Source organism: Stegastes partitus, unplaced genomic scaffold (assembly GCF_000690725.1).
Source record: "Stegastes partitus isolate 25-593 unplaced genomic scaffold, Stegastes_partitus-1.0.2 Scaffold819, whole genome shotgun sequence".
Taxonomy (NCBI): Eukaryota; Metazoa; Chordata; class Actinopteri; family Pomacentridae; genus Stegastes; species Stegastes partitus.
In genome coordinates, this window is record NW_007578550.1 from 180,741 (window position 1) to 193,556 (window position 12,816).

The window sequence follows — 12,816 nt, forward strand, 5'->3', positions numbered from 1 at the left end:
ATAAGTGGTTTCTAAAAGCCGGAGTCGGAGGATGGGGACGCGGGGCAACCTGCAGGAGGCTCCGCTGCCGAATCACAGCCGAGCACATCTGACACTCCGCCTCATGGAGCCTCGCGTCCACAGAGCCGGAGTGTGAGCGGCTGCAGCGGCTGTGTGAGCACCGTGGCTCCTCCGTCTCCGTCCAGTCTTTTATTGACCACTGGAGCCAGACAGCCCGCAGGGGGATGTGGGGAAGCCAGATAACAGGGCTCGGTGACATTCTCTCACTGCCGCTGGTCGTGGCGGTGATGTGCTGTGCGCAGAGGTGAGTTAAAGCCGGACGCAGGTCTGCTGTGAGCCTCCGGGAGGACTCATCTCCTCCTCTGTCTTCTGTCTTTCAGCGTCAACGAGCCGGGCAACATGTCTTATGTCAAAGAGACTGTGGATAAACTGCTGAAAGGATACGATATTCGTCTCCGGCCAGACTTTGGAGGTAAAACTCGGGTCATTTATTGGTGTTTTTCCCCCTCATGCCTCCACAAATGCTTCTTTTGTTTGTAATTAGGGTCCGAGGACCCCTACTTGTTAACTTTATTTTTTGCTTTATTTTTATTTTTTTTTAGGTCCACCGGTTGCTGTTGGCATGAGTATAGACGTGGCAAGCATAGACATGGTGTCAGAAGTCAACATGGTAAGTTTTACACAAATCCTCCGTCAGATTTGAGTCATTTGTATTTTTAAATAAATGAACTTTTGTGGACTGTTTCTCAAAGAATGAAAATGTGTTTATACTTAAGAAGTGCTTGTTTTATACTGTTGCACCTAGAGCTGAAAATGTTCATTAACTGTTGTTAGTTAGTAGACTGAATATCTTTGGGTTGTGGGCACAACAAGACATTTTCTCATCCTGGGATTTGGATAAAACTCATTGAAAATTTTCACCGTTTTCTGACATTTTACAGACCAAACAACTAATCCATTATTCTTAAAAAATAAAAGACAGATTAATGGACAATAAAAATAATCGCTCGCTGCGTCTTAGGTACCATTTTCATATCAGGCTTCCTTTGTCAACATAAAACATCTACTGATTAGTTATAAGTCATTATTAAGAGGAAGGTTAGGGTTGACTGGTGTTATTATATTTGGTAAAAATGCATTTGTAAATAGTAACAAGTCATTCTTCCTTACAAGCTCTTTTGTATGATATCAAGGTATTTTTACAATAATCCATCCAGTTGGAAAGATGCTAATAAATTATATTCGCTCTTAATGCTCTGCAGACTTCGACTAGAGTGTTCTCTGGGGCGAACTAAACCTGCAAACCTAAACATGTCCTTTTGAATTACTAACAATTGTAAAGCCTTTCTAAATAGTTAATTAACCATTAATAATGCCATTAGTCGCGGCTGATGACCAGGTATGTTTGCTAGAAAGGCTTACCAAACTGGATTAACAACAGACTAAATTAATTTTACCAGCCTGGCAATCGAAAGTCTGCTCTAGTGAAGGGTTTATATCTGGTCTTTTAAGCATCAGTATTAAACTCTTTGTAAAGCATGACTTGTTAAAAATATAGCAAATTTAGAGCAGATGTAGCAGCATTCAACTCTCTGTGCAAACTCCAGGTCTTGCTTTTAAAAAGAGGTTGTAATCTTAAGAGAGTTTGTGTTAAATAACAGGTTAAATAAAATGGAAACTAATATGAACATGTATGTGGGCAGTCTAAAACACAAAGCAGTCCGTAGAGGTCCCTCTGTGTTGTCTAGAGTGGTTTGTTCGTCTGCTTTATTAGATTATAGCTCGTCGTATTGCTGCACATCCTGGTTCATTGACTCTGTGACTTCAGCAGTGATGGCTTAATGGTCCAGTTAGAACATCAGGTCAGTAAGTTCTGTTGCCACGTCTTCTCCTTTCTGTGAAGAAAAAAAAACCTAGCTGGATGCTCAGAAGTGTGCGCTTGTCTGTCCGTGCGTGTGTGTCGAGGATGACTCTGTACAGTTTGATGCCTTTATGCCATCTATCAGTGGTCTGAACTGCTGACGGAGCCTGATGCCCGATCACATGGTACAGAGAGGAAATAGCCCCTGACATGCTGTCCTGACAAGTATGTGTGATGAAATGTACCCGTGGTGCATTTTAATGCATCTCTGTGCAGCAGCAGACTGTGGCTGAGTGAGAAGCTGAACACTCGCTTCCAGTCAGACTCCTGCTTTGTAAATGAGTTAGCTTTAGTTTATCATGTTAGACAATGTGGTTATAGCAAGAATATACAGATCAAGTTCATTGTACTGTTATGGAGAATTGGATTTCCTTTTTTGTGTGTTGTCATGGCTTTACTGTGGGTACAGTTAGATTATTATAAGCAAGAAATTTGCATTTAGTATTGGAATCTAGTAGAAGTCTAAATCAAAGTCAGATTCTGAACTGGGGCCTGCTGTGTTCTGTTTTACAGTGGGTTTGTAGAAATGATACGTCAACAACTTAGGCAGTATGTGTGTTGTGTTTCTGTATGATCCTTGGCATATATAACCATTAAAAACATAAACTTCACTAACATTTAAAACACAAATTTGTTCCATTCTGTACATCTGTTACTGCATGCAGTGCATTTGATTGTGTACTTTCTTTTCAAAAGCAGTAGGACTGTGTTTGTGCTTTTACTTGCTTTGCATAATTTCATTTAGCATACTTCAAGAGACACTGCAGCAGGCAACTTTGAGTCTGAGTTAGAGCCTGCTCACCCAAGCAGAGGTTAGAAACAGCACTGGTATTTTTCTGTGCTAACTTTCTATTCACTGAGCAAACAATAAAAATAAAAAGCTTAACTTTTGATTGAGTAGGCAAGACACATGTTTACCTATTCTGCCCATAGCTACCGCCAGCTTGGCTCTGAACACAGAGACACAATGCACAGCATTTTTGATTTCGTGTGACCTACACTTCTTGAGGTTATCATTATCTCCAATATTCACACCAAATAAACCTCCATAAAACTGCTTAGAAGTCATTGAAAAAAAAGATGCTAAACTAAACTGCAGAACTTGCCTGAGATTCCTTATGTTTTTATCCAGTGTATATTAATGAATGCACTGCAAACAGGAGCGACTAATAGGTAATTCTGCATACATTTAATAGTGTAATTTAGCCTAAATGTGTCTAAAGAGGTGTCTTAATTTTGCTTCAACTTTGAAAACGCTTGAAATACAGTTATTGACTTAATGTATAAGAGAAATCTTGTCCTTTTAAGCTTCACTGTTTTCAAACAAAATAGTACTCCAACCTTATAATGTGTCAGAGCTGTAAATGTGAACATAAGTTGGCTTCTTTCAATTAAATGCTCTCATTTCAGACATTCATGCATTTTTTGGACTCATTATCTCTAAAAATCCATAATGTGGTAACTAAATTTCAGCACTTAATGGACCAAACACCGTGTCCACATTACAGACCACACCCGCTTTCAACTTGAGAGTTGCCGTCTGCTCAGCCATCCTGTATGAAAGCATTTTAGCCTCAGTGGCGATCGTATCAGACTGTCTGTGGTAATGGTTCGAGGCGTGCAGATGGGGACACAGGAAACACATCAGACAATAAACACAGAAAATAAACACACCCAGTGGCAGATGAGATTGTGTTAAAAATGATCTGCTCATGATACAATAATGGTGAACTGTCTCCATGAGGAGTTATAGAAAGAGACAGCCCAAAATATCTTCACATCATTATCAGGAACGTTGATCAGTGACTGCTTTGACTCTACTGTGACATTAAAAAGCAGTGACCTCATATTACAATTCCTTTCTTTTTAACATCTGGAGCTATAGATCACTTTTTTCAGGGGATTCTGAGCAGCCAGTTCAACCAAGTTTATCTGTGGTCCTGAACAACATTATTTTGTTCCTTTCAGTCTAAACTGCATTCCAATTCCCCCTCCAGAGTGGTCTGACATTTGTAGCTTCTTCGCACATTTTGTTCAGTAGAGCATCTCAAGGCTGCAGATGAAGCTGTGTGCTCATGGAAAATCCTCCTTACACTCTGGGATTGCAGAGTGAAACACTGTATATTGAAAATCTTGCAGTACATCGCATTTAACTTGAGCTCTTTGTCTGAGTAAGTGTTTCACAGCAAAACAGGTCCAGAAAATCCTGTGGAATTACTCTTTATTTGTGTTTTGATGAAGTTTGAGCATAAATTCACTGCCAGTCTTTATGCAGTATTTACAGTAGTGTTCATAAAATGACTGTAATGGGGGGAAAAAACAGATTTAAATAACTACAAAGAGGCATAAAAACACAAATAAATGCAACAGAGAGAAAATGAACACAAAATGACATGAAACAACAACAAAGAGAAACTGAATGAGGACAAACAGATGCAAAACATCTACGCTTTCTGAATGTTTGGAAACCGTTAACGCCAAGCTTTTAGCGCTTATCATTACTTATAACCAGTATTTCTTTTAAAATATGACCAATGTGGCCAAAGCATCAAATAATGAGGTAAACGTATCTAAAAGTCATCCCTGTGAGTAAAAAGCTCAGGCTTCAGATTATCTTGTCAACCAGATTTCCGACGTTTCCAACTTTTTTTTCTATTTTCTTAATGAGCAGATATCAGCTGGTCACAGATTTCCTTGTACTGTTATCTGTAGCATGTCTACAAAGTACAGGCAGTACAGCTCACAAGCAGCAGCCGCTCTGCAGGCTTCCAGAAGTTGACCAATCAGAACAAAGTGGGTTTTAGGGAAGGCAGGGCTTAAAGATGGCAAAAATATTTCTGAACGATGAATTATGCATAGTGGAGTCTCAGAATAAAAATAAAAAGTAAGAAATTAGCACCATTTTCCCGCATGAACATTTATGCATTCAAAACTTAAAGTGGTGGTCTGCAATTAGAAGGTTTACCTTAAAATTTAGTTAAGATCATCATTAATTGCTTTAACAGTTAGTTGTATAATGGATTACACTAGTCTACCGCAGAATATGAGGTTTATTGTTTAACTTTTTTTTTTTTTTTTTAGAAAATATATAAACACCACTAGAGACGAGATCTATCAACAAAAACACCTGAAACAATAACGGATAAAGAATGAGGCATATATTTTACATAGAAACCAAGGGAAAATAGTTTAACCAAATGTAAAAAATGTCCAATCTTAAGGCTTCGGTTTAAGGTTATCTATAATATTCTTAGTTGCCGAAGTCAAGTCACGTGCCTAAAAATGGCACTTTGTGAATTGTCGTGCGAATATTTTGTTCAGTTAATACTAGTAATTTTTACTTTAAAGTGCTGTTAGCGGTTTTTGGTTCCTAAAAAAGTATCAGATTTTACAATTTTGAACCATATTTTAGAAAAACAGTTCTCTACTGTTAGGTTCTTGACTGTATTTTTACAGTAATTTATTAAAGATGAGTGAGACAGCGTTCAACATGATGACGTCCTTCTCTCTGATTCTCTGTACCTGTAGCAGCTTTAGCTTTAGTCACTTTTCAATCATTGCTTCTTGTCTCCTTGTGTTCCTTGTGCCTCCTTTGTCATGGCTCTAAACAGCTCTGACCTCGTTTCTAAAGCCCTTTGAGACGTTCTCTGAGCAATTTAATAAACTTAGGTGTTAAATATAGCCACACAAAGCCAGACTATGATTTACAAGAGAGTCAAGTCTGGAAAATATCCTCTTAGAATCAGCTGAGCCCAGACAACACCTTTCCCACCAATGAGGGAATGTGTTAAGATGAGAAAGCGACCCAAAACCGTTGAAAATTCTTGAAGCTTGTCGCCAAACGTTTCAGCTACATGCCTCCCTTCCCGCCTTTCGTCCTGAACTGTATTCAGAAGCTGTTGCTGGTGGGGGACATTTGACGTTTTCCACAACAGCTGCCATGTCGTTCCAGTTTGAAACATGAGGCAAACGTTGATGGCAGCCCAGTGAGTGGCATGTCCAGTGTGTCGCCAGATCATGGAAGACTTCATGTTGATTCCTGAGCAGAGATGAGAACTGTCACTCATTTATTGTACAGCTTGACTGAAGAGACATCTGTCCTCTGCAAACCCTTACTGAGCCTTTAAAGAAGCTTCAACTTATTGAGCTACTTTTTATTTGAAATGTCAAGTTGCACGTTGGTTTCTCTAAAAATGTGTATGTGTGTGCACGTGTGCATCTCGTCTTTGCAGTGACTTTTAATCTGGTAATAGGATCAGAGACTGCATTTAGTAAATCAGTGTTCATGGTTGGTGCTGTAAGAGAAGCAGAGTAAGAATAGAGACAAATTAGATCTGCAGTGCAGTGCATGTCTGTCTTATTTCATACGCTTCAACAAGCCGCTGTTAGTGGAGTCTCTGTCTTTCTTCATATATCGTGCAAAGTAGGAGGAAAGTAAAATTCTTCAGAATTATCTGCAACCGAGTCACACTGTTAACTCCCTGCTGAGATAATTTACTGATGATTGATGTTTTTGAATCATATCCAATACATTAGAACCACTTTTATTTTGACATGCGACAGTATCTCAGGTCTTTTCTGAGTTGACAATCTAATATTACAATAACCTTGTTTTTATAGCGTATTTTTATGCACAATTTAAAGAATTGCATTAGAAAAGTCAATAGAAAGGGCAAAATTTTGGGGGAAAAAACCACCCAGTTTCACACTTGCTTGTTGTGGTTTTTGACTTTTTGAAAAAGAGTTAATGTGCTGAGATGGAAACACCTTTTTAAATAAGTTCTGATGTGGCAAACATTGAACTCACATGACTGAACAGCGGATTGAAAACAGTTTCTGCAGTCCTCTCTTCATGTTTCTCTTATAGATGGCCATAGCTTGTTTGTTACCTCTTCTTTCAGTTTTTTTAGTGGATGGCAAATACTCGCTTTTGTGTCTGACTTCTTCAACTCTGTTAATTATAGCCATGTGTTATGGAGCCTATAACAACACCTTCTGACTAAACTACACAGCCTAGTTTATTCGCTTTAAAGCAGGTAATGAAAAGAAGCATCATTTGCATTTTCTTGATGTAGCTTTTGTTTTGCAACATTTTAGAAGCTTGCTTTAAATTTGCTTGACAGTTATATGGAAACACATCAAAACTAATGATGGAAAAGGTGATCAAAGAGACTGACTACAGAAATAGATGACGCATCAATACTTCCTCCCACTGTACAAAAGTGAAGCCACAATATTATGGGAATAAGTGCTGCCATCTTTTGGTACTCCTGCCTCCTGTCCTGCCCAAATGTGAGAAAACACATACTGAACTTGACTGTTATGGATGCATGTATGTTGCTTATCCTTATCCTTGCATGCTTATCATTCTCTAGATAAAAAATGATTTCTAACTGTTAGTTGTCTAACTAGGGCTGCAAGGTGGCATAGTTGGTAGCACTGTTGCCTCGAAGCAAGAAGGTTGCCGGTTCGTGTCCCGGTGGGGGCACCGGAATCTTTCTGCGTGGAGTTTACATGTTCTCCCCATGCAGTGTGGGTTCTCTCCGGGTTCTCCAGCTTCCTCCCACACAGTCCAAAAACATGTTGAGGTTAATTGGTGATTCTAAATTGTCCATAGGTGTGAATGTGAGTGTGCTTGGTTGTCTGTCTCTAAGTGTGGCCCTGTGATGGACTGGTGACCTGTACAGGGTGTCCCCTGCCTTCACCCTAAGTCGGCTGGGATAGGCTCCAGCACCCCGCGACCCTAGTGAGGATTAAGTGGTGTATAGATAATGGATGGATGGATAGTTGTCTAACTAGCTACATATCATTTATTGGCTGGGCTCTTAGCTCTGGTTGCAAATGATGTCACCAGCACAAGATGGGAGCACCTGCTTCTGAGGTGTTTTGGCCTCTTTTGGCCCTTCTGGGGAGTTGTCATGTTGTCAAACTTTATATACAGTCTATGGGTGATAATTGGAAACTACTTTCCAAGGCAGCAAAATAATCCTCAAAAAAAAAAATGACCAAAAACATCTGAATTTAAAGACGTGTTCTAGACCAATAAGTGAAATTCAGGATCCAGAAAGGATGTCCAGCGATTGTGTTCTCAGTGTCTTATTCCCTGTTACGGGCAAGTTGTAGAAGACTTGGCTTCAGATCAAGTTCATCTCTCTTGACTTTTGGTAATAGCCGGATGCTTTTGCTCTGGATACGCAGCTCTGCTCCACATACCTCCTCACATTGAACAAGATGATGCTCAGCCGAAGTGCTTCCCCCGCTGGGATTTGCTTGACTTTATCAAAAGTAGCTTTAGAGCAAAACACAAGTCATTTTTCAGGGAAGGGTGAGGCCTTTGTTTATAAGTATACATGATGAACTCCTTTTAACCCCATAAATTCCTTGAGGACGTGCACAGTCTCTTCCTGTCCCTTCTTTCAGTTTGCCCACGCACACCACATCAGTAAAGAATGAACAAATTTGGTATCACAGGATTCAGAAGGTCATCGTCTTTACAAAAATGGCTTTACTTTTATTTACTTGTTATATATTTATCACAAGAGCAGCCAAAACACACACTTTCCAAGTGGCAGTGACTGCTGTGAATTGGCTTTTGCAGCATTTTGACAACGAAAGTTCCAGAATTACAAATTGTATAAAAATTATTTAAACAGCCTTTGTGAATTCAGTTTAAATAAACACATTTATTTTAAATTATTGGATGTTGCTGCTCTGTTTCTGTATGTGTCTCAGGTTTTCTGAACCATTCATTTGACATTTGTGTCATATGAAATATGATATGATATAAACTTTCTGAAAGTTAGATAAGAAGAGTGATAGATATACCAATATATAAACATGACCATATGCTTTCAGTCTTGAGTGTGTGCTAATCAGCCAACCAGCTGCAGCCTAAAGCTTCAGCTACAATGGACATGTATGAGAGTGGTATCAGTCTTTGTATCTGAATTTCAACAAGAATGCAACGAAGTGATAATAAGTGATTTCTCAATCTGTCATAAGAATAAACCAAAAACAAAGTTGATTGTGGCCCGATCGATTCTGGATATTTGAGACTAAAACTCTCTAACACAGTACTGTATATTGGCCATTAGGGATTTTTTTTACAAACATTTCAAACATTCACTGCTTTGCTCCAATTTTATTCTTATTGGTCAACATACAGATCTGCAGCAAACTTAGATCCACCAATAGAGCCATCTGGCCAATTTCAGTCTTGCTGAGAGTATCACATTTCAGTTACCTATTCTTGTAAAAAGAATAGAAAACGGCCCGTCGCCTCGCAGCTAGAAGATCCCCAGTTATGACGAGATCTTTTTGTGTGGAGTTTGCATGTTCTCCCCGTGCAGCGTGGGTTCTTTCCAGGTTCTCCGGCTTCCTCCCACATTCCAAAGACATTGTTGAGGTTAATTGATGATTCTAAATTGTCCGTAGGTGTGAATGTGAGTGTGCTTGGTTGTCTGTCTCTAAGTGTAGCCCTGTGATAGACTGGTGACCTGTCCAGGGTGTCCTCTGCCTTCGCCCTAAGTCAGCTGGGATAGGCTTCAGCCCCCCGCGACCCTCGTGAGGATTAAGCGGTGTATAGATAATGGATGGATGGATGGATGGTTGTAAATTAATTTTTGTTTTGGTTGATGCATTTATGACTTCTAATAAATCAATTCAGCAGTCTTCAACTGTTTTGCCACCGCCTGCTGTTACAAACTTGTTTATCATTCATTTTAAAGATGTAAAATGCTGAATTTAGCTGTTTTCAGTGTTGAATCAATATAAATGACTTGGATGACTTGTGCAGACAAAAGGAGAACTTGCTGTCTCTCCCCCAGCAAAGCAGAGAGCATAAAGGTGTTCGCGACGTGCTTTCAAACAGCCAGAGTCACACTAGGTATCGGCCCATTATAGCCTGTGTGGGCGAGCTGCAGAGCTTGTTGTCTAGGAGATGAGATTATTAATATATTTCTGACTTTACTCGCTCCATTCCTTTATTTTTAGCTTGGAAATTAAGATTGCTCTGAGCCCGTTTCCATTCTGTTGTTACTTTTATTAATCTTTCGTCCCCAGACGGCCATGTTACACAAGTGCACTCAAGGAAAAAAAAAAAGAAAAGCAGTATGGGTACATCTTAAGAGAAATCACTCCTTTAGATGTTGCCCAGCAGAGTTCCTACACTTTGCAGAGAGGCACCTGTCTATGCACATAAAGCACCTAAAGCTGCAAAGCAGATCCTCCCAGCGGTGTCGTTACACATTTATTCAGTAGCCTCAGTATGAGTCAGCTGGAAGACGAATCTATCATGTGCTAAAACTCCCATCCATTTTGACACTTTAACATTATCCACCTTCTGCCTGAAGGAAGGGTTACCCTTAAAAAACTCTGCACTACAGATGCTCTCTCAGATTTATATCGGCGGTCTTAGTTAATAATCAGCAACGCAATCCACCAAAAGCCTCAGGCCCCAGCTACTCACAAGGTAAGGAGAACTCAGCTGGAAATACTAGTGTAGTCCTCTATTTACAACATGCTGAGTTTCACACTGTGCTGAAACTGTGCTGCATTTAGCGTTACACAATAGTAGGATGTGACCCTGCAGGAATATAAACCTGGTATGCAGCAGAATTATTTCACTCGTGCTTAAAATAAAAATGGAACTTTACTACTTTTATGAGGCAAAACCACGTCATTCCAGGTTAAACTAGCTGCAGTTGAGGAACTTTTGACTTATGCTGTCGGTTCTGTTTGGTGCTGTGCAATGCAAAGAAATGGATTAATAAATAAGTAAAGATGACCAAAGGTGGCTAACAGTTTCTCCATGGCTTTAAGGCATCAAATGTGCTTTAATCATGGAATTTTACACCATATAAAGAGCTCTTTTAATATCTAAATGCCTGTTTACAAACAACAAACACTGTCAGGGGTCTGGACTACAAAGAAAGTTCAATATGCCCAGCGGTCACATGAAGCTGGTTATCAGCTCGTTAAATCAGCACAGGTTTTCCGAACTATGAGAGCGTTCACATAAAAGGGGTGGTGTTGGCACCAGATGACCGATCGCAAACAGGGACAGGTCGAGAGCTGCGTATTTCTCACAAGAATAACAAACTGTAATCCTAAATCAAAATGAGGGGTTTAAACTTATAATACAGTCTACAAACAAACACAGCTGCTGCAGCCAAAGTCAGGAAGGAGATCTTTCAACAAAAAAAATGCAAAATGATTGTGTGAATATGAAGGTTAATCGGCTTGTTAATATCACAGCCACCATTAAGGCCCAAGCAGATCAGCTATAATTACAGTTTTGCATCCCATTAAATGTGCTGCTTAGATGTAACCTGTTCCTATGGTGTGTAACAGTTATTCTTTTAGCTGCAAAAGTCTTGGGAGAAAGTAAAGTACAAATATAAAAACATAATTCAAACCGGTAAGAAGGCTTACTGCAAATCTTATAAGGTCAACAAGTTCAAGGCTTTAATGCTGTAATCGGGCTCTGTTGTAGGATTATATCTCTATACAAAGAAGACCAGTGAGATGGCCTTGAATCTTCTTGGAGTCAACAAGAAGAAAAATAAGGCAAGGAGGACTAGAGTTCCCGCCAGTGAGAATTTATTTCATGTCTATGCTCATCAGAAAGAAAGGGGTTTATACAGAGTCAAAAAGAGACCTTCTCACTGTCTGCACACACCAGATAGGGAGGGATCTGCACGTTACCTCTAAATGTTGCTTTTTTTCTTTTTTTTTTTTAATCATGATTGGCATTTTCAACATATTAAATAATTCCAACTTCATTGTTTTATACTGAATTGATAACAAATTAAGATGCAGCACAAAAACTACTGAGGGACATAAAGCAGACAAGCTGGCCTTCCGTTTTTAGATAATCCACCGTACTGGTTGTCGAGGTGTGATATGGAAACTGCTGTTTTGCTAAGTTTACGCTTGACTTTGTGGCCCTCCATTTAAACAAAATGCAGCCACACCGACAACTTCTTTTAAATGGCGTCAATTAGTTTGGAGCCAGCTGTGGAAATGTTCAGTAAACGTTAAATAAGTTAGTAGTCATCATTATGACAGGTGAGTTCAGAAGAGTTAAAACAATTTTAGAGGTGTTTAGTGGGGTGTTCCTCCCCCTGCCAATAGTAATGGATTGATCCAAGAAGGTTACTGATTTAGTACATTTGACTTTATAGAAGAAACACCAGTGATGTTCTGACCCATGAGCATTTGGTTGGATGAAACCATATAGATCAGCTATTCGATCAGTCAACCTGGACACTGCAACCCACCAGTTTTAGGATTTTCCACGACATTTGCAGACCCCATTCAAACAGGCTGAGGAGCCTTGTTTTGTTGTTGCTGCTTGTTTATTTTGGGGATGTTTGCCTTGACTTTATTTTTAATATGTCCTGATTTCCTCTGTTGTTGGTACAGTAGAGAAATGTCTTCTGACAATCAATTATTGTTTTGATGGGTTGAAAGATTCACTATTAGTTTGTCAAACAACTAATGCATTGTTATTGCAGCATATAGTTATATCTCCACTGCATACAAAGAGCTAATTGACAACTTCTATCTTGTAAGATAAAAGTACTTATAAGTGGCCAGTTTTTAAGGCAGTGAAAGGAATTAAATCATTTAATGAAAGTCTTGTTAAACGCTGTGTGGGAGGATGCAGCGAGTGAAATGATTAAACGCATGGTTTGTAAAACACATCTAGTACACTTTTGAATCCCACTGGGAACACTTAACTGTCTTATGGAGTGATGAAACGCCCCCCTCTCGCACGGGGCAAGCTTCTCTGAGTGCTATTCCTGTATTCCCAGCAGATATCTTGGTGTTAAGTTGACGTAGACGATGTTTGACTGGCACACAGTAACCATGTCTGAGTCGGAGACTGTGAA

At 39.5% G+C, this 12,816-nt stretch overlaps 1 protein-coding gene across 4 annotated transcripts in view; it reads left to right on the forward strand.

Annotated features, from left to right (window-relative positions):
- The first annotated feature begins 224 nt into the window (after positions 1-224).
- The window catches only part of gabrb3 (gamma-aminobutyric acid type A receptor subunit beta3), a 30,270-nt gene continuing 17,678 nt past the window's right edge, over positions 225-12,816 (forward strand). For 2 of the 4 annotated variants that reach the window (XM_008292572.1, XM_008292573.1), the window contains exons 1-3: positions 225-304; positions 381-472; positions 603-670. In XM_008292572.1, the coding sequence (XP_008290794.1) occupies positions 225-304; positions 381-472; positions 603-670 (240 nt within the window). The remainder of the gene's footprint in view (positions 305-380; positions 473-602; positions 671-12,816) is intronic. The other 2 variants (XM_008292575.1, XM_008292574.1) reach the window with 1 other exon arrangement.